Source organism: Symphalangus syndactylus, chromosome 10, assembly GCF_028878055.3.
Source record: "Symphalangus syndactylus isolate Jambi chromosome 10, NHGRI_mSymSyn1-v2.1_pri, whole genome shotgun sequence".
Classification (NCBI taxonomy): Eukaryota; Metazoa; Chordata; class Mammalia; order Primates; family Hylobatidae; genus Symphalangus; species Symphalangus syndactylus.
The window spans coordinates 11,064,180-11,086,836 of record NC_072432.2 but is presented as its reverse complement, the minus strand read 5'-3'; the positions used below and the strand labels follow the sequence as shown (position 1 = coordinate 11,086,836).

The 22,657-nt window shown below is 42.3% G+C and overlaps 1 protein-coding gene across 9 annotated transcripts in view; it reads right to left on the bottom strand.

Annotated features, from left to right (window-relative positions):
• TASOR2 (transcription activation suppressor family member 2) overlaps positions 1-9,396 on the bottom strand; it is a 79,507-nt gene extending 70,111 nt beyond the window's left edge. For 3 of the 9 annotated variants that reach the window (XM_063610010.1, XM_063610014.1, XM_063610012.1), the window contains exon 1: positions 1,396-1,577. In XM_063610010.1, coding sequence (XP_063466080.1) covers positions 1,396-1,400 — 5 coding nt within the window. In that variant the 5' untranslated portion in view covers positions 1,401-1,577. Of the gene's footprint in view, positions 1-1,395; positions 1,757-9,074 lie in introns of those variants that run through there. The other 6 variants (XM_063610015.1, XM_063610013.1, XM_055296411.2 and 3 more) reach the window with 5 other exon arrangements.
• Between the last annotated feature and the right edge of the window lie 13,261 nt (positions 9,397-22,657).

Sequence of the window (22,657 nt, the reverse complement as noted above, 5' to 3'; positions counted from 1 at the left end):
TATTTCTAATTAAAGCCCCTCAGTACCCTCTCACTGCCCTCAGAACACAAAACACACCCTCCTGGCCATGGACAAGTAAAATTTGGTCCCTGCCAATTTCCTACACCTCATCTTGCTCTACTTTTCCCTGACTTACTACTGAGTGGCAGCTACATGGATCTTTCTTTTTACAGCCTTTTCCTCTTTTAAGGCCTTTGTACATACTGTTATTTCTGACCAGAATTCCTTTTTTTCCTCCCCATTCCTCCCATGGTTGAGCTTCTTCTCTTCCTTTAGTGACATCTATTTAACTCATCCACTCAGATAAACTTCTGATTACCCCGCTGAAAGTGTTTTCTTTAAAACACTAGAACATGGAATTATTATAAATTTACTTTTTGGTGGGTTGGGAGAGGTCTATTTTCCCCAGCAGAATGTAAGGTTTATAGAGGCAGGCATTGTCTGTTCACCAAAGTCCCCAGTGTCCAACAGAGCTCCTAGCACCACAGTAGATAATCAAATATTCTATGAAGTTATCTTTGGGTGGGACAAGTACAGGTAGTTTTTGCTTTACTTTTTACAGCTTTATATATTATCTGAAATTTTAAATAAACATAATCTGGGTGAAATAAAGCTATTTCCACTTTAGAAAAAAGATCTCCTATAGTCCTAAGTGGCAGCCAGTGATAGTTGTGGTTTTGTGGGGGTCCCCCCCCAGGGATGAGGTTGCCCAGGTTGGTCTTGAACCCCTGAAGTTAGTTTTTTTTTAATGAAGAAAATGTAGAGAAAACAAATAGCATTTCCCATAAGTCAAAACAGAGACCCAGAAAACAAAGTGACCCTATTAAAAGCCAGAAAATACAATTTGAGAAATGTACAATTTTCACAGAAACTTAAACATTCATTAAAAATTTTTTTGCCACGTACAAGTTTAAACCAAGATAATCACGCACAAAGGGAGTAAAAACTAAGGTAATAACCTGCAAATACTTGAAGCACACAATCCATGTGCAATCCCTGTTCTACATTTCAAAAGATGACCTTAGCTATTGTAGGTTTACACAGGCACACACACAACTAGCACCATCTCTCTGGTGGTTATGCAAGGGCTCCACCACTACCACACACAATCCACTCACAATCAGGAGTGAAGTAAGCCTTCGGGTACCATACAAAAGTGTCTTTCATCACTGGGGCTCTGCTGCGGGGCCTCACTGACCCTGCCAAAGCTTCTCTCCTCACACCCTCACCAGAAGGTAAAACGCTACTAGACAGAATAGGCCCATTTTCTCGGGTCTCCTTCGCACTCAGCGCTGTAATGAGAGTCACCTCCGTGGGTGAGCCCGCCCCAAGCACAGCGGGGGTCAGAGCTTCCCACAACAGCATGGGGGACACCTGGGCCCCTCCCCGACTCACCTCATGGTGTGTGGGGGATGGGGCTGTGTCTCTGCTCCGCCGGCAGCCCCTCCGGCCCCCTCCCGTCAGCCAAGGCCAGTGCGCCAGGGCCGGGAACTCGGCGCAGGGCGTGCAGAGCGTGTAGGGCGCGGGGCCGGCAGCGCCTTTTGAAAGTCAACAAGGATGACGCCGGCTCCGCGAGCGGAGCCCACGGACTCCACAGAACGAGGGGATCCCTGTAAACCCCACTGAGCCTGCACAGCCAACAGGGCTGGGAGATCCCCGCACACTCCGTAGACCCAACGGAGCTTCTAGGGGGTGGGGACTCCACACACCAGGGAACCCTACAGAACCCGCAGGATCCCGGGACCCTGCAGACCTGGGCGCTCAGAACGGAACACAGGACAGCAAGCCAACTGCCCCCGAGTTCTTGGATGTCACACAGTAACCCCACTAGAAGGATGGTTTTAGTGTTATTTTACAAAGCTCACTCCAAGCTCCAATTTCCTTAAGCTTCCTGCCCGCAAGCCCCCAGTAAGGATATCTATCAATCTCAGGTCTAATCTAAAATCCACGTTCTTTTCACTACAGTGATCTCAAGTTATTATAACTCTTCATCCCACGTCATTTATGCAGGCTCACCGGCTACAGTTTGATGCAGCTTTTTAAATTTACTACGTAGATAATAAAAAATGTATTTATACATGTAACAAAATTAAAAGTCATAATGAATTTGGCTCTTTTTTTTTTTTTTTTGAGACAGAGTGCAGTGGCACAATCTTGGCTCACTGCAACCTCTGCCTCCCGGGTTCAAGCGATTCTCCTGCCTCAGCCTTCTGAGTAGCTGGAATTACAGGCATGAGCCACCATGCCTAGCTAATTTTTGTATTTTTAGTAAAGGCGTTTCACCATGTTAACCTGGCTGGTCTCAAACTCCTGACCTCAACTGATCCGCCCACCTCTGTCTCCCTAAGTGCTCGGATTACAGGCGTGAGCCACCATGCCAGGCCTGAATATAGTTTAATACTTCACATATCTTCAGGAAAGCTGATACCAATGCCTGAGGTAGGGATGAGGTCCTTTCCCAATAAGCCATGCAGCCCTAACAAAATTCACGAAAAATTAAATCAAATGGAGGTGCAGGGGGAAAATGAAGTATTTGGCCTGACCTAAGGACATCTTTACTCATTATGTTTTAACTAAGCAACCTAAGATACCCATATGCATTGCCCAGAAGAAAGCCTAATTAGTAGATCTTATTCATCATTACCATTAGTGCGTTGTATAGCATATAGGATAATTTGAACTTATAAAGCAAGTTAAATTCATAAACATGTAGATTAACAAAGAGCTATTCAAAATAAAAAATTCACTAAGGTATTTAGTATATCCAGTAGGAGAGAAATTACCTTTTTTAAAAACTTTTTTTTGGAATTATACCGCTTGAGTAAAGTGTATTACACCTATGTACTGTGACTTTTTCATTTAGCTGTGGCTTATTTTTGGATTTAATATTCAATTTTTGAAGACTGTTCTAACATTCTCAAAATCCAGTCTACCATAAAAAGTATTTTTGGTAATCAGGCTGATGCTTATAAACACCACAATTTTTTTCCTGCTACATTATGTAAAAACAAAAACAAATTCTTTAGAGACCATACTTTTTATATTCAAGATCATATAACTTTTTTTTTTTTTTTGAGACGGAGTCTCACTCTGTTGTCAGGCTGGAGTGCAGTGGCGTGATCTCGGCTCACTGCAATCTCTGCCTCCCAGGTTCAAAGCGATTCCCCTGCCTCAGCCTCCCAAGAAGCTGGGACTACAGGCGTTCACCATCATGCCCAGCTAATTTTTTGAATTTTAGTAGTCACGGGGTTTCACCATGTTGGCCAGGATGGTCTTGATCTCCTGACTTCGTGATCCACCCGCCTCGGCCTCCCAAAGTGCTGGGATTACAGGCGTGAGCCACCGCGCCCAGCCTCAAGATCATATAATTTTCATTAGAATTATTTCAAAGTTTATATGGTGACTTTTTAAGACATCTCTATACAGTAATGACCACTGTTCTGGCTCCTCATCAACTGGGTTTATGAGTTTGTGCTTTGGCATTAAACTGTCTTTCGCCGGTATAAAATGGTTGTATCATATTCATTAATACACTTATTGCAAGGATACATACTGTTAAGTAGTTTTGTCCCTCTTACAAAAAAATCCCGAGAATAAATTTCTCTCAGAAACAATTATATTTCAAGACCCACTTTTGGGTACTCTTGATTATTACATATGACAAAAGAGAAAGTGACATCTGATTTATGCCAGAATAAAGATAATTACGTATGGCCACCACCTCTACATGTAGCCCTTGCAAAATGTCCTGGGCACAGATAAATAAGGGATATGCACAAGGGTAAAGTAGGTGCCACAACTGGACAAACCTCAGGCATTGGGGTCTTGAATATTCTTTCTCCTAATGAGGGAGCAGATGTACATGAAAGGTTCTTAACAGGGTCTATTTCACTATGCCAAGGAGGGTAGTGAATCTTTATAGAAAATATTAGCAAGGGATTTAGTTCTCCAATTAAATGTAATTAAAATCTTACTAGGAGAAAACAAAGTACACTCCAGATACATTTCTTATGATAAAAACCGTAATTTTAAAAAGCAAATTAAAAAAGCCAACTAAGCCAATCAATAAAAGCAAAAGCTGGTTATTTGTAGAGTAATCATAAAATAGGTAATCTTTTAGCAAATATAAACAAGAAAAAAGGAAAAAATTAAATATTGAAAACAAAGATGATACAACTACAAATACAAGAAAGACATTTCTAAAATTATAAATCACCACGTATAATTTACATCAATAAATCTGAAAACGATAAAAATATAATTTACCAACATTGGTCTAAATGGAAAAAACATTTAAATAAACCAATAATGATGAAGAAAATGAAAAGAGTAGTCAAAAACTCTACCCCTCTTCCAAAAGACCAGTTCCAGAGATTCACTGTTTTACTTTTAACTTATCAAAAATCCACAATTATCAAAAATTATCAAAAATCCATAAGTTTGGCAATGTATGTCTGTTGGGGAAACTGTGGGAAACAAAGTGAAAGAGTGAAAGACCCCAAGAGAATATTTACTATGTAGATAATAAAAAAATTTATTTATACATTAAGATAAATAAAACAAATGGAAATTCACATTTAATAAATTATGAATAAACACTTTTAAAAACACCTCCAATTTACAGATTTAAGAAGACAATCCCAAGCTAGATACACACATGCTTGTTTTTTTGTTTTTTGAGACAGAGTCTTGCTCTGTCGCCCAGGCTGGAGTGCAGTGGCGTGATCTCTGCTCACTGCAACCTCCGCCCCCCGAGTTCGAGCCATTCTTCTGCCTCAGCCTCCCGAGTAGCTGGGACTACAGGTGCGCACCCCCATGCCAGGATAATTTTTATATTTTTAGTAGAGACAGAATTTCACCATATTGGTCAGGCTGGTCTCGAACTCCTGACCTCGTGATCTGCCCGCCTCGGCCTCCCAAAGTACTGGGATTACAGGCGTGAGCCACCGCGCCCGGCCAATACATACATGTTAACGGCAAAACAGCAAAAAGCTAAAGATCAAAACAAACAACAAAAGAACCCCCAAAAAACAGTCAGAACAAAATGAATTGATAGACTGATGGTGACTTTTCAATAGCAATAATGAAAGCCAAAAGACAGAGGAATAAGATCTTTAGCATGGTAAAAGAAAACAATTGCCAACTTTTGTATTCAGCAAAAACATCGTTCAAGAATGGCTGCAAAATAAAGACATTTTCAAGTGAACAAAAATTGAGTGTTCATCATCAATAGATCTTCAATAAAAGCCATTCCAAAGGTTGTACTTTTTAAAGGAGACAGGGTCTTGCTCTGTCACCCAGGAAGGAGTGCAGTGGCATGACCATGGCTCACTGCAGTATCAACCTCCTAGGCTCAAGCAATCCTCCCACCTCAGACTCCCAAGTAGCTGGGACCACAGGTGTGTGCTACCACGCTCAGCTAATTTTTTTTGGTAAAGATGGGGTCTCACTATGTTGCCCAGGCTGCTCTCAAACCTGGCTCAAGCAATCCTCCCAGCTCGACTTCCCAAAGTACTAGGATCACAGACATGAGCCCATGCACCCAACCAATTTTCTGAAATTATATAATGAAATGTGTCATCATGTGAAAGAGCTGCATAATTTAGTGAACCAATATTTTCCAAACGACCCATGTGTAGGTAAAAGAGCCCTTGAAAGTGCAAGGTAGGTCAATGGATTTTAATGTTAGAGCATGAGAAGTTCATTCATATGATTTCCAATTCCAAACTGCAGCTAACGTTTAACAAATTGTTAGCGGCTGGATGTTATAGTCCCAGTGCTTTGGGAGGTGAGGCAGGGGGATTGATAGAGGCCAGCAGTTCGAGACTAGCTTGGGCAACATAGCAAGACTCTGTCGCTACAAAAAAAAAAAAAAAATTAAAAATTAGCTGGGCCTGGTGGTGTGTGCCTGTAGTCCTAGTTACTCAGGAGGCTGAGGCAGGATTGTTGGAACCCAGGAGTTGGAGGCTGTAGTGAGCTATGATCACATCACTGCACTCTAGCCTGGGCGACAGAGCAAGACACTGTCCTAAAGAACAAAACAGAAACAAAAACACAAAACTGTTAGGTTTTGATGAGTATCAAAAACGAACATAATCATCTGAAAAGATTAGTAAAATATTCGTCTCTTTTCTAACTATTCAGCTGAATGAGGCTGGATTTTCTTCATGCACTTCAACCAAAATAATACATGGCAACACAATGAATATGAAAGCAGATGAGACTCTAGTCATTAAAGGAGACATTCAGCATATTTGCAAAAATGTACAAAAATCCCATTCTTGTCACTGATTTTGGGGGGATAAAATATGTTAAGATGTAATGGGTTACTATATTTAAAGGTACCAATGAATAAACATACATTTCAAATTTATCAGTTTTAATATCTAATATGGTAATTATCAATTGATATAATCCAATAAACAAAAGATCTTTGGGATCTTCAGTGGTCTTTTGAGACGGAGTCTCACTCTGTCACCCAGGCTGCAGTACAGTGACACGACCTTGGCTCACTGCAACCTGCCTCCCAGGTTCAAGTGATTCTCGTCTCGGCCTCCTGAGTAGCTGGGACTACCCGCACCTGCCACCACGCCCGGCTAATTTTTGTACTTTTGGTAGAGATGGTGTTTCACCATGTTGGCCAGGCTGGTCCCTAACTCCTGACCTCAAGTGATCCGCCTGCCTTGGCCTCCCAAAGTGCTGGGATTACAGGCGTGAGCCACTGTGCCTGGCCCCCTCAGTGGTTCTTAAAAAGTGTAAAGGGGTCCTGGGAATAAAGTTTCTAAACTGCTAAACTATAGGCAGGTGCTTTAACATGAGAGAATCTCAGAAACAATGTTTAACAAAAGTAACTCATAGAATACAGAATATGACTTTATTTAAATAAAGTTCAAAAACAGGTAAGAGTAAACAATGCTAGTTATCTATATAGGTGATAAAACTGTTTAAAAAGGCAAGGGAATAATTAACACAAAATTAATAATGGCCATGGTAATGGGGGCAGGGAACACATTCCTCCTGGGGTAGAAACACACAAAAGGTTTCTAAACTAAAGTTTCTAAAGCTTTTATTAATTTTTGTTATGAAATGTGCCATTAATATGTACTGACAAAAAGCATATTTATTACACAGATACGCTTTGTCAGTACATATTAATAACATTTCACAATAAAAATTTTTAAAGAAGAAAAAGGGGGACGTACATATTCTCCTAGAAGGAAAAACTCAAATGAATATCTCTTCTCAAATTATAAATTCAACACCATCACAAACAATATCCTAAGATTTTCTATAGGACTTAAAAAGATAGCTCTAATTTCTTCTGGAAGAAAAAATGCAAAAGAAAAACCCAAAGCTCTTTTTCAAAAGAAAGTACCAAAATATATTATAAAACTATGATAATTAAAATGCTATGGTAATAGTTACATGGGAGAAAGAAAAGAGAGCTCAGACCCAATAAAAACATCAGCAAATGACATGACCTGGCTAAAAAGATTTAACTTTTGTATTCACCAAGGAAGATGAAAATTAAAATAGAATGTTACTTCAATTACTAGGTGGCTAAGATATTTTAAAAATGCCATTATCATCCAGTGCTGGCTAGCATGGAGATAAAAACACATCTTTTGAGCGAGTGAACATAAAAAGGTACAATCATTTCAGGAAAATTTAGCAACATTATTATCCAGCACTCTCATAAGGAATCAATTCTACAGAAATACTATCATGACCACCTAAAGCACTGTTTATAACAGCAAGAGATAATCACTGCAGTATTGTCAGTTACAGGGATATCTTGAAAATAACTTGAATGTCTACCAATAGAAGAATGAGATTCACTTGATAAATACATGCCATATCGATCTATTTTTACTAAATAGATATTATACTGTATTTAACAAACACATGTCTCAGTCAAGTTCTTAGGCACTTCACCGATTTTAACCCATTTTAACAACTATGTTTGGACCACAGGAGATGCTTATAATCTCTCTTAAAGAAAATGAGTTACATTTGGGCAAATGTTCTGTATACACAAAATTTCAAATATACCGTCTTTGTCTTCCTTAAAATAATTGTGGACCTTTTGTCACCCTTTTTCTGGCCTGGCTTAGTTATTTATTAATGTACAGTACAGGACATACTGCATACAGCCAGCCATTCCTATAAGGCAGTTTTTCAGCAGAAGGGTATTCTTGCACCGTTAGGGGACACTGCTTTGCTATAAACCTCCTAGGCAGGATTACCGCCAGGCTCACCCCTAGTTTTATTCACGGAACACTGCAGACTCTAGGATCGCGAATGCTATTCCAATAATACCATACACTTGTATGCCACATATTTAAGTTTTGGATACACTTTCATGAACCTTACTATTCTAATTTTACCTTACAGGGAGAATAAGGAAGAGTAAGCGTGGTTTGTTTAAATTTACAGATTTCAAATAGACAAGAAGCGATTAAGAGAAACTTGAGAATTCCCAAAGTAATCTTCCTCAAAATTTCAGTCATTAACCCAGTTCTCCCACGGAACGCTGCTTGGCGCCGCCTTCAGACAAACTTCTGTGTTGCTCTCACCAAGTTATCCTAACGCTCAAGCACGGCTTGCGTTTGCTGCTAAAATGACCCTCCCTTCGGAGAGACCTGTTTTACCCTAAAAAGAAAAGGTGGCGCATTGCCATGAAGTCTCGAGTAGCAGCAGGCTTCACACAGAACCCGCAGGAAATGATTTCCCAGCCGGTGCAAAATCGAAGACGGAAACTTCAGCCAAGAACTTACCATCATATCCCTGAGAATGCAGCTGTCCCCTGACAGGCGACGCAAACGAAACGCCTCAAAAAGGGGCAAGATGACACGGTTAGGATCTCCCTGCCGGCGACACTGAGCGCGGCCACAGGTTGTAGCGCAGGCAGAAAGTTGAGTCATCTAGAAGGCGCCGACCCCTCCCACCCCGTCACCCGGAGCGCGGCAAAACGCCTCGCAGCCAAGCCCCGGCAGCTGCCCGAGCGCTCAGCCTCGGGGACCCGCCGTCCTCCTCGCAGGGTTCCCGGGCGCCCAGGCCGAGGAGGGACTTACCCGTCCTTGGCGTGGCCGCCGCCCCCGAGGACCTGAGATCCCGGCTCGGCCTCCTTCCCATGCTTCTCCCGGCCGTGCTCTGCGTCCTCCCGGGCCCTCGCGACACCGGCGCACGTGGGAAGCACCAGTCGCCGGCTCCGCGCTCCCGCGGGGAGACCCCTCAGGGGCACGCCGTCCGCCCCGGCCCCGGGGTCCTCGCCGCGGGCGCTGACAGGGACGCCGCGCCCGCCCGCGCTCTGTCTCCCGTCAGGGTCACAGGCGAGAAGCAACCCCGGGACGCCCGGCAGCCTGCGAGAACATGTCGACTTTCTCTCTGACCGGCGCTAGCAACCGGAAGCAAAACCTCGCGGCCAAAGGAAAAGAAAAGGGGAGGCGGGGGGGCAAAAAAAGAAAGTGAAAATTGAAGTGAGGCGTCCCCCTCAGAGATGGGAACCAATCGCCGGGAAGAAACCAAGGCGCAGGCGCGGACCGAGGTCAGCGTCCACGCGGCGCTCGCGTCTCCCCTCTGCGCAGGCGTAAGGCCATAGCTTGCTCCTGATTGGGCGGCCGATCCCGGCGAGCGCGTGGTGTCTCGCGTTGCCGACCCTTAACAGGATGCGGAAGATGCCCTTGGGAAGATGCGGGAGAGGCCCTCTCGGCTGACCTAGCGTTCTGTGCCTGTGGCCCACGTGGTCGCCTTCGGTCGCTTTCTCCCTTCTCTGCGTTTCCTTCCGCAGGTGCTGCTGCAAGAACAGTTTATTTGTCTGGCCCAAATGCGACATTTTTGAAATCTTGCCCTTGTTTTAGTCCATATAGCAGGTGTGGCTGTTACCGCTAGGAAAGCACCTCTAGAAATTTATAACATGCACAGAGAGCTAAGGTGACCATAAATAAAGTGACCATCAATAAATTCAGGTTTATCCTTGCCCATGATAAATAGTCATGCACACATCATTTAACTGTAGGGACACCTTATGAGAGAGATGCCTCATTAGGCAATTTGGTCCTTGAGTGAACTCGTAGAAACCTGGAAGCATAACCTACTACATACTTACACCATAAGCCATAACCCATTACTCCTGGCTACAAACCCATGCTATATGTTATTGTACTGAATACTGTAGACAATTATAACACAATGGTAAGTATTTGTATAAGCATATCTAGACATAGAAAAGATACAATACAAATACAGTATAAAAGATAAATAATGGTACACCTGTGTAAGGCATTCTCACGAATGGAACTTGCAGTACTGGGAGTTGCTCTGGGTGAGTCTGAGTGAGCAATGAGAATGTGAAGGTCTGGGACATTACTGTACACTCTTGTAGACTTTATAAACACTGTACACCTAAGCTACACTGAATTTATTTTTTAAAATTTTTTCATAATTAACCTTAGCTTACTGTAACTTTTTAACTTTTTAAAACTTTTTAAAAACTTTTTAAGACTCGTAATAATACTTAGCTTAAAACAGCCACATTGTACAGCTGTACACAAATATTTTCTTTATATCCTTAATCTGAAAGTTTTTTTTCTAATTTTTAAAACTTTTAATTTACTTTTTAAACTTTTTTGTTAAAAACTAAGACACAAACACACATTAACCTAGGCCTACACAGGGTCAGGATCTTCGATATCATTGTCTTCACCTCCATTTTGTCCCATTGGAGGGTCTTTAAGGGCAACTACATGCGTGGAGCTGTCATCTTTTATGATAACAATGCCTTCATCTGGATATTTCTTGAAGAACCTGCCTAAGGTTGTTTTACAATTCACTTTAAAAAAAATAGGAGGACATTCTAAACAATAAAAGTATAGTAAATAAATAAGCCAGTAACATAGTCTATGATCACGATCAAGTATTGTGTACTGTACATAATTGTGTATGCTATACTTTTTTTTTTTTTGGAGACGGAGTCTCACTCTGTCACCCAGGTTGGAGTTCAGTGGCACGATCTCAGCTCACTGCAACCTCCACCTCCCAGGTTCAAGCAATTTTCCTGCCTCAGCCTCCTGAGTAGCTGGGATTATAGGCACCCACCACCACACCCAGCTAATTTTTGTATTTTTAGTAGAGACAAGGTTTCGGCATGTTGGCTAGGCTGGTCTCGAACTCCCGACCTCAGGTGATCTGCCCGCCTCAGCCTCCCAAAATGCTGGGATTACAGCGTGAAACACTGCGCCTGGCCATGTGTGCTGTACTTTTATATGACTGTCAGTGCAGTAGATTCATTTACACCAGCATCACCAGAAACACATGAGTAATGTGTTGCTGTATGAAATTATGATGGCTACAACACCACTAGGCAATAGAACTTTTCAGCTCTATTATAATCATATAAGATCACTGTTGGTTGTGTGGTCTGTTGTTAACTGAAACATTAAGTGACATATGACTGTACCAATGAGAGAGATTAAGTACTAGTGAACATGTTTCATGAGTCAAGCACTGTGCTGGCAATACCAAGAGATTCAGTCATTGTGTTTCCTGTTTACTGTAACCAGGTGCTGTAATAGACACTGGTTTTACAATCATGAACAGACTAGATAAGGACCCTGCCCATAATGGAATTTATTCCAGAGGTGAGTGACAAACACAGGTAAATCACCACAACAACAAAATAGAATTTCAGATAACAATACATGCTGTGAAAACTCACTGGAAATGCCAGTGGATGGGACTGGGGGCTGGAGGCCAAGGACAGAAGCAGCGGAACTACGAGATCTTACTGAAATGGGCACATTTGAGGTCAAACCCTAAAGATCAAAACTGGTAGAACCAAAGCTTGGAATACATGGAGAAAGAGCTTTCCAGGCAGAAGGAAAAGCAAGTGCAAAGGACTTGAGAAGTGAAATCAAACCTATTCAAGAACAGAAGAAGGCTGACTGTGGAAGTAGAGAGTGAACTATAACAACTATTTTAATAGTGCACAAAACTAGAACGTACAACTCCATGATTTATCACGAGGCAAATATTCATGAAACCAACACCCCCACCAAGAAATAGAACATTGCCAGTACCCCACCCCTCTTCCCTAGCCTAAGCACTATTCTGACTTCCATGGTAATCTCTTCTTTGCTTTTAAAAGTAAGTTTGCCAACTAAATATGCACTCTGAAACTACTCTTGCTCCTTCCCAGTTTATTCTTTACAGGCATTTCCCCCAATAAATCTCCTGTATGTCTGCTTTTCAGAGACCAGGAACTGATACAGGTAAATACTAAGAGTGGTCCAAGAAAAGAGAAGGCCGGCTGGGGTTTGGGAATTGGGTCACTCATGGTCCTGATGGCAAAAAGGGGCTCATTCCAAGAGGAGTGTGAAGTATAGGACAGACCTTGGTAACAAGTGGTGGCCTGAATGGTGACGATTTCACCAGAGTTAACCCAGGAAAAGTGACGACTATGCAGGTGTGAGCTCACAATAAGAGAGGTGGTCACAGAGCTGAGGTACTAGAGGATCGAAGGTAATAGAGGCAGGTGGGGTCTGATAGAAGCTAGAGGTCACAATTACTCTAATGACTGGCAGAGGTGGAGAGGTAGCCCACGGGGCCCGGCCCTTAGAGAGGGCAGATAGGACATAGTACTCCAAAATAAATAGGCAGCTAGTGAGTGTTCTACATAGTATCTGCAACTAGGAGAAGGCCAGGAAGGAGAAGAGGGAAGCTGGAGGTGGAGATGGAGCAGAAGTAGCCCCAATTCCTATCACTTCCACGGGGAGACATCCATTCCCAAACTCCCTGCCAAGGTGGAGATCCTGGTCGGTCTCCAAAAAGGTGTCTCACATGTGCCAGAAAAAAAAAAGAAAAAATTAAATAAACAACCCTAAAATGTGTCCTCTTCTCAGGAGACTCAGTACCTGCCCTTCAAATCCCAAGCTAAAGCTGCTGCCAGGGCACTTAGACTCTTGTGTCCAGGCAGCAGCCGGCGCGAACAGCTGTGACTTTCTTGACAGTAGTGATTGCTGCCGATGGGTAGGAGGAGGTAGAGCTGTCTTTGCACACGGGAAGGAACACTTGTACAATCCAGGGGTGCACTTAGGGGCCTCTTGGTACTCCCTTGTCCCATTGTAACTGTTGATGGACACAGGCAGAAATTCCAGCCTTAGAAATGTATGATGATTATGAGTTCAGGCCCCTCGAGTGTCAAGGTTTGAGTCATGTTACAAGGTGAGCCACGAAGACTTACTGAGGTGATAGCTGAGAGGGATAGGAAAATTTAAAATATGGTGGAGGAAGAAGAGGATGAGTGCCCATTGAAGCCCTGAGATTAACTGCAGAGACAGATCCTATTTGTACCACTGACCTTTTTCTAAGTTCCCCATTGAGAGGCTCTTGGGAATCATAGAGAAACTGCTCCCCTAAATACGTATGGAGAAATAGATTTATCTGGTGGAAGGAGGTAGACTGTGGTAGTGATGGAAGTGATCTTTCTAAAGAGAAGGTGCTCTGGGAGCAGAGTTGACTTACAGGTTCCAACTTCCACCCCACTGGAGCCACCATGCCTCTCATTCTTCCTCTAGGATGTTCCCAGACAGTGGCTGAGCACAGCAGGGATACGAGTGCTCGTCCAAGTCTGCCTGAACCCTCCAATGGGCAGCTTTGCTCAGGCACTCTCCAAAAGCCTGGCAAAGCTACGCTCAGACCTGAGCTGTGATCTGAGACTCCTTATATCCAGACCTTCCCTATTGCTCTTCTTTCACAGATACTAGGCTTTTATCTCCATCTGTGCATTCTCCCACAATACCCCTGTACCTCCCCGTTTATTCTTCATGGAATTTTCCCTAATAAATCTATTGCACATCTAGCCCATCTTGGTGTCTGCTTCTTGGAGTACTGAAACTGACACACTGCCCAATAAGCCTTTGGGGAGCACTCCTAACCCTGGCTTATTTCATTGTCTGCTTCCCAGAGAACATAACAGCACTCTTATAATCTTACTAAAAATGCAAATGCCGGGCCCCACACCTGAAGTTTCTTTTTTTTCTTTCTTTTTTTTTTTTTTTTTTTTTTTGAGACAGAATCTCACTCCGTTGCCCAGGCTGCAGCGCAGTGGTGTGATCTTGGCTCACTGCAACCTCTGCCTCCCAGGTTCAAGCAATTCTCCTGCCTCAGCCTCCCAAGTAGCTGGGACTACAGGCACCCGTCATCACGTCCGGATAATTTTTGTATTTTTAGTAGAGACAGGGTTTCACCATGTTGGCCAGGCTGGTCTTCAACTCTTGACCTTAGGTGATTTGCCTGCCTCGGCCTCCCAAAGTGCTGGGATTACAAGCATGAGCCACTGTGGCTGGCTTTGAAGTTCTTTTTAACTAGGTAAGGGTGGGGGCCCAGGAACTGGTTTTTCTTATTGGTGTCTCAGGTACCTGTGTTGCAGTTAAAATTAGATGATAGATACTATTTAATTTTCAACATTAATTACTCTAACACTATCAAACTAATATGAGTACTGAAATTAATTTTTATATTTAAAAGAAAACAGAAGAAATTCCAGCCAAAAGGCACATGCTTACCCAAAGGGATCTATGGATTCAATGCAATCTGTGCCAAAATACTGATGACATTCTTTATAGAAATGGAGTTAAAAACCCTAAAATTTATATGGAACCACGAAAGTTCAGAAATAGCCAATACAATCTTGATCAAAAAGAACAAAGCTAAGGCCAGGTTGATGCCTGTAATCCCAGCACTTTGACAGGCCAAGGCAGGTGAATTGCTTGAGTCCAGGAGTTTGAGACCTGCCTGGGTGACATGGTGAAACCCCATCTCTACAAAAAATACAAAAATTAACCTGGCATGGTGGTGCTTGCCTGTAGCCCCAGCTGCTCAGGAGGCTGAGGTGGGAGGTTTGCTTGCACATGGGAGGATCTCTTGAGGCTGTGAGGTGGAGGTTGCAGTGAGCCAAGATCGCATCACTGTACTCCAGCCTGGGTGACAGAGCAAGACCATGTCTCAAAAAACAAAACAAAACAGGCCGGGTACGGTGGCTCACGCCTGTAATCCCAGCACTTTGGGAGGCTTAGGCAGATGGATCACGAAGTTAGGAGATCAAGACCATCCTGGCCAACATGGTGAAACCCCGTCTCTACTAAAAATACAAAAACTAGCTGGGCGTGGTGGTGTGCTACTCAGGAGACTGAGGCAGGAGAATCGCTTGAACCTGGGAGGCAGAGGTTGCAGTGAGCCGATATCGTGCCACTGCACTCCAGCCTGGTCAAAAAAAAAAGAAATGATAAATGTTTGAGGTGATAAATATGTTAATTACCCTAATTTTGTTATTACTCACTGTATGCATGTATCAAACAATCATGCCATATCCCATAAATATAGATAATTATTGTATCAATTTAAAATAAAACCTAAAAAGGTCATGTGATATAATATTACAATTTATTGTAATGTTATTTAACAGGACCTACCTCATAGGGTTAATATGAGGATCAAATGTGATCATGTATATACCATAATTTCTTAGCACATGGACTGAGAGGTGTTAAAAGAGTTAAAAAAGTGTTATTTTAATGGATCGGTTTGATCATCCCTAGACCAACTCATCAAATTTATTATCACAAAAAGAAGGAAAGCCAGACATCATAGGCTTCCAGATTTAATGCAACAGGAAGTTTACGATCTATGAAGTCTTCTTACCAAAAAACCTGGATCTAATTAAGCATCTAGACTATAGATGCACCTTCCACTGTACGGAAAATATGGGGAACAAAGAACATGTTTCATGACACCACAAGGATGCAATCAGCAAAATCTAGAATTTCTTTAAAAAATACATCACAAGTTGGGCACAGTGGTGCGTGCCTGTAGTCTCAGTTACTCAGGAAGCTGAGACAGGAGGTGATATGGTTTGGATTTGTGTCCCCGCCCAAATTTCATGTTGAATTGTAATCCCCAGTGTTGGAGGAGGAGGGGCCTGGTAGGAGGTGATTGGATCATGGGGGCAGATTTCCCTCTTGCTGTTCTCATGATAGTGAGTTCTCACGATCTGATTGTTTAAAAATGTGTAGCACCTCCCCCTTCTTTCTCTTCCTCCTGCTTCCCCTTTATCTTCTGCCATGATTATAAGTTTTCTAAGGCCTCCTACCCATGATTCCTGTACAGCCTGCAGAACTGTGAGCCAGTTAAACCTCTTTTGTTTATATATTACCCAGTCTCAGGTATTTCTTTTCTTTTCTTTTCTTTTTTTTTTTGAGACGGAGTCTCCCTCTGTCGCCCATGCTGGAGTGCAGTGGCGTGATCACTGCTCACTGCAAGCTCCGCCTCCTGGGTTCGCGCCCTTCTCCTGCCTCAGCCTCCCGAGTAGCTGGGACTACAGGTGCCTGTCACCATGCCTGGCCAATTTTTTTTTTTTTTTTGTATTTTTAGTAGAAACAGGGTTTCACCATGTTAGCCAGGATGGTCTTGATCACCTGACCTCATGATCCTCCCACCTTGGCCTCCCAAAGTGCTGGGATTACAGGCATGAGCCACCGTGCCTGGCCCGGTCTCAGATATTTCTTTATAGCAGTGAGAGAACGGACATAATACAACAGGATTGCTTGAGCCCAGGAGTTCAAGGCTGTAGTGCGGGAGGATGGCGCCTATGAATAGCCACTAAACTCCAGTTTGGGCAACACCGCGCGACCCTTTCTGTAACAACAACAACAACAAAACAAGGTGGAGACTGTCAGATTCCAAGTATAGGTGAGGTAGAAGGGATGTGCTGTAAATATAAAAAACATAGGATGGGAGCAAAAGAATGAAAAAATCCATACATGCCAACACTAATTGTAAGAAAGCTGAAGTGGCCATATTTACATCAGACTATGTAGACTTTCTAGCAAAAAATATTACCAGAGATAAAGAGGGACATTTAATAATGATCAAAGGGTCAATTTATCAAGAAAATATAGTATTAATAGTGTATGAATTTAGTAAAAAAGCTTCAATATACATGAGGAAAAATGTGACAACTGAAAAAGAAAAACACAGATTCAGATTCATAGTTGGAAACTGGCCTCAGTCTCTCAGGAAATTATAGAAGAATATAGAAAATCAGAAGGGTAGAGAAGACTTGGGTAACGTTGTCAAACAATTTGCTCTGACTAAAATTTATAGACAGTTCACCTGACTGCCAAATATATGTTCTATTAATGTGTATAGGGAACATTCAGTAAGATAGACCATATGATGCACTATAATATAAATCTTAATAAATTTAAAAGGATTGAAATACTATAGAGTATATTATGTATAGATTCTGTATTAAATTAGAACTCAATGACAAGATGATATCTGGAAAATTTCCAAATGTTTGGAAATTAGAACGCACATGTCTATATAAGCCACAGATCCAAGAAGAGATCATAAGAAATGTTAGAAAATGTTTCCTACCAAATGAAAATGAAATCATAACATTGAACTTGTGGGATGCAGCTAAAGCAGTGATTAGAGGGAAATTTATGCCTTTGTCCATTTTATCAATGCCCAACCTCATTGGCATGATAACTAGCAGGAAAGCTGATGTTCTTCACCATGGAGCCAAACACACACCTAAGACTTTGAGAAGCTGAAAATAGGGAGCCAGTGACAGCCAATGGCTGCCTATATTAGAAAAGAAAAAAGTGTTTGAAATGAGGTATATGTTGCCTTGAAAATCCAAGGAAGCCTGTTTGGTACCGTGTTTCTTTCTTAGTGGCTGCAGGGGTCAGATGAAGCCCCTTCCCTTTACTTTGGGAGGGGTATCTTGACATGCCCCAGATCACTAGAAATTTGAATTTCCGTCTCACCCTCTGTCATGCATGAGTCTTACTGAAATGCTAACAGTAGACACTAATTCCTGCTCATCAGATCCAATCAGCTTGGTATCATCAAAACACTCGATGGGAATGATAGCTTGGTGAATGGAGAGGCAGCCAACATTTCTGCAGATCAGATTATGACATAAAATCGGAAGGTTGATAAAGTTCTGAGGTGAGATAGTGACGGTGAATTGCTGCCCCAGCCAGCTGGAAGCAAACTGTTCCTCATGGTCTTCACTAACTACATGTAACCATGTAGCCAGAGAAAGCATTCATCAGACCAATAGCTGAATACCAGCAATGAAATCATTTCTGAAACAGCAGCTTCACCTCTGATGAAGTTTATAATAATCCACTGTCATTCTCCCAGAAACCGCCTGTCTTCTGCACAGGCAAAATTATGTAATTTGAATGGAAATGGGGTGGGTGGGAGCAGGGGGAATCACCATCCTGCATCTTTCATGTTTGTTTGTTTGTTTGTTTGTTTTTTGAGACAGAGTCTCGCTCTGTTGCCAGGCTGGAGTGCAGTGGCGTGATCTTGGCTCACTGCAACCTCTACCTCCTGGGTTCAAGCGATTGTCCTGCCTCAGCCTCCCAAGTAGCTGGGACTACAGGCTTGCGGCACCACACCCAGCTCATTTTTGTAGTTTTAGTAGAGACGGGGTTTTACCATGTTGGCAAGGATGGTCTTGATCTCTTCACCTCGTGATCCGTCTGCCTGAGCCTCCCAAAGTGCTGGGATTACAGGCACGGTGGTTCACGTTCTTGATGGTAGCACTAAACTCTGCAATTCCTCCAGCAATGTGAAATGGCTTTTTCCGATTTTGGTAGATAGAGGCAGTTTCAGTGCCTTCTGCTTGGCTCAGAGAATCCATGTAGGAACTCTGCCAGTTTCTAGTATATATATTCAAATGATGCATTCTGGAACTGAAGAAATAACTACAGGATTCAAGAACCCACTGGCTTATCTGAGACGAACCTATGCCCAAACCCGACTGATCATTTTTTCTATCAACTCCTCTTCTGTCTGATAGATACAGTGGTATTTTAGCTCTCCAGGAATTAGTGTCAGTTCAGAGTCATTGACCCGCAGTTGCTGAGCGGTCTTGTTATTTCCCTTTCTTCAGTGCATAGTCAATATACAACCTAGTAAATATCCATGAGATTCTTTGGGAAGGTCAGGAGGACGAGTTACAGTACAAACTCTATGGCTCAGAGTTCAGGTGCACCTGGACCCCCTTTCATTCAAGGAGCTCTGGGTCTGTGAACTGGCTCAACTCTAGGAATTGATTGGGAGGCTGAAACTCCCTATTAAAATGGTATTTTCTTTACTGCTCTTCACCAGACCTAGAGCTTTCCTGCTTGTAAAAATCAAGTAAGGCTTCAGTAGGCTGCCATGTGTTTCAGCTCTAGGGACGCTGTCATTGACTAATCATTGCTCAAGATCTCTGAGGACAGACCATCTTGATGACCGTGCCAGTTCTGCTGCCCATGATGGCAGCTGGTCCCACATTGGCTTTGGCAATTAAGTGCCACCACTCAGTCATCAGATTCTATCATTCCCAGTGAATTCAGGGAGTAAAGCTTAATGACAGCATCTTCCCCACCATCATTACCGGCCTAGACTCCCCAGGGATTAAGAAGCCCCCCGCCCCCCACCCCCCCCCACCATCCTGACAAATGGACTTCTCAGTCTTGGGAGGGGGTTTTCTTCAGATTCTGAGAGCCAGATTTAGGCGATGGGTGGACAGGTTTTACATAAAAAATCTACTCTAGCATTCTAAGCCTTTAGGAGACATTTTTCCAAAGCGTACTGAGAAAGTTCTGGCATTTCACTTGTAGAAACATGCCTAGCCATTTAAACAAGCAAATTGACTTTAGAATTGCGATGTAGTAAACCTGATTAAAAATTTTGGCCTGATCCAACATTATTTTCCTTCTATTCTAATCCAGTATCCCTTTGATCCATTCCTATATAAGTTCTACAGATTTCTGCCAATGTCACTTAGCAAAAATCTTGCAATGCCTTATTAGGCCTCGAACCCCTCTGAACCTTACCTTTCAGGGCCGGGCAGATCGGGTCTGGGTTACCGGTCTAGAAGCAGTGACAGGTGAGGTGGGGGGTAGATCCTGAGGAGGATCCCCAGCTCTTTGCAAATCAGCTTCCACTGCTGAGGCCATCATAGATTCATCAGGCAAGATTAACCCTCTGAGTAAGCACAGGTGAATTCCTTCTACTGGCCAAAGAAGGCTCAGCAGAATTCAGGGGTTTAAGGTCTTCAGCTTCATGAAAATCTGCCCATTTGCTCCCATTCCATTTTTCAGCATCCCGCTCCTTTCCAATTAGTTCTCTACCTTTACCATGAGAGACTCTGTAGAGTTGAGAATAGAATCTGCCTTGTTTCAGTCACCTGCAAGCTTATACTTTGAGTTTAGCTTTCAGAAATCTCGGCTGCGGGTCTACGAGAGATAAGGGTTTCTTGCAGGGTGGCCATATAAGATTTCTGGGCCCTGGCCTGGTCTTGGAGCTGGAGAAAACCCTAAACTGATGACTTTATTTTCCTTAAATCCAATCAGATCAGGATTTCTTGTGCCAGCCAAGATGGTGTCAGCCCATTACAGTCTCTGTCTGCCACAGCTACAAATAAAAACCAGACAAGCTACCAAAAACAACTTCCTAAGGGCTTTTTTTTAAAAAAAAAAAAATTTTTTAGAGATGGGAGTCTCACTCTCACTTTGTTGTCCAGGCTGGTCTCAAACTCTTGGGTTTAAGCGATCTTCACAAGTAGCTGGGATTACAGGTGTGTGCCGCTGCACCCAGCAACTTCCTAAGGACTCTGAAAAGTTAACAATGGCAGGAAGATTGGAGAGAGGAACCAAAACTTGAAGAACCCTATATATTTTTCAATACTCTTATATTTAGAAAAAGAATCAGTCAATATAAATTGTAAATGAAACGCTTCCTCACAGCCTTTGGAGGATGGGTTATTCCAGTGATTGCCAAACTTGCAGCAATGGTTAAAAAAAAAAATTATAGGGCTGCCTCCCATCTCTCCCTGGAGCCCAGAATCTCCAGGAGAAACCCAGAAATATACATGTTTAACAAAACCTTGATTTCTCGAGTTAGTACGTTTAGGAAAAATGGCTTATCCAAGCAAATAGAATTGGATTTCCTACAAATTTAGTCCTTACCCAAGCTATTTATTTTGGAGGCAAAAGAAGAGTATCTTATGACCTAGGAGACTCTAAAAATGTGGTATGAAGACTGTCTTTATTAAAAAAACAGGGGTTAACACATCTCATTTAACGATGTGGGGGGGGGGTCCCTAACTACACCACTTTCCAAATAGCGGTCTTATCAGATTTTAAAATGCTAATACAAAAGTTATGATCTTATAAAACGACATTTACTTCCAACATGGTGAAACCCCATCTTTACTAAAAATATTTTAAAAACCAGCTGGGTGTGGTGGTGGGCGCCTGTAATCCCAGCTACTCTGGAGGCTGAGGCAGGAGAATTGCTTGAACCCAGGAGACGGAGGTTGCAGTGAGACAACACGGTGCCACTGCACTCTAGCCTCGGTGACAGAGTGAGACTCCGTCTCGAACAACAACAACAACAACAACAACAAAAAACCACATGTGGTAGTTAGTTTAAAAACCACAGACCTTAGGCTAGGTAATCAGCAAATATTTGCTAAATGACTAACAGAAACTTTATCAATATCATAGAGGTTCTTACAATAGATTCAGAAGGTAATTGGAGCCGCCACGCAATAAAAAGAGATTAACACAAAAATAGATAAGTGGATTACTATTTAATGAATATTTTTGGAAAAACTCTATTTCACTTTAGAAAAGAATGAACTGAGCTCCTATATTTTCATTCTATACATTGCAGTGAATTCCAGATGGGACTCAAAGACTTAGCAACAACAACAGAACAGAACAGAATAATACGTATTTTCTGGCTCTTGCTGGGGAAATACATTCTAAATATTGAAGAAAAAGGAAATACTTTCAGGGAATGTGTTTCTGAATATATATATAAACTTTGAAAAGCTTTTCCTGTAGTGAAATCTTTTAATATTTTGATCAAGCAACAGAATGGAGGAAAAACAAATAATAAGCAAATACTTGCTTATTAATATGTTTAGGAAACACTTGGATAACACACATACACATATGAATATACACACATATATATGTTCTACATGATCATACTAAAATTTAGATGACACTTTGTCCAGGAAGAAATATTGAAGAAAATGCAATCATACAAACACGACATTGCCACAGGGGAAAACATAACATCCATGGTAAATATAATGATACAAAAATCGGTTACATTTAGTAAAAAGTGCAGAAAACCGGCAAGAAAAAATGCAGGAGCCTGATTTTGGTAGAAAGTGGCAAAAAGGCTCTAAATGCCCAGTGCAAATGGCTTGAAATTCCATTCCCAGGCCTGGGGCTCCATATTTCCGGGGGCTCTGCTTTCCAACAGATATGGTTCAATGTCCCCTAGGTATAGCGCCTTCGGTCTGGACTGAAGATGGAGACCTGGGTCATCCCATAAGCTTTGTAGTGTGAGAGATCAAACTGGCTGCTCTGCCAGTCCTCACCTATTTCCAGACTGGATGATTCCTGATATTTTTACTTTTGAGCCCAAACTAACTTCTGCATGGAGGTTCAGTACAGGTCAGGTGAGTGACGAATCTCCTGACAGGGCTACAGTGAACTTTGACAAGTTTAAACCTTCTAAACTTGGGAAGGTGCTTTGCAAAAATAAATAAATAAAATAAAAATCCCTTACT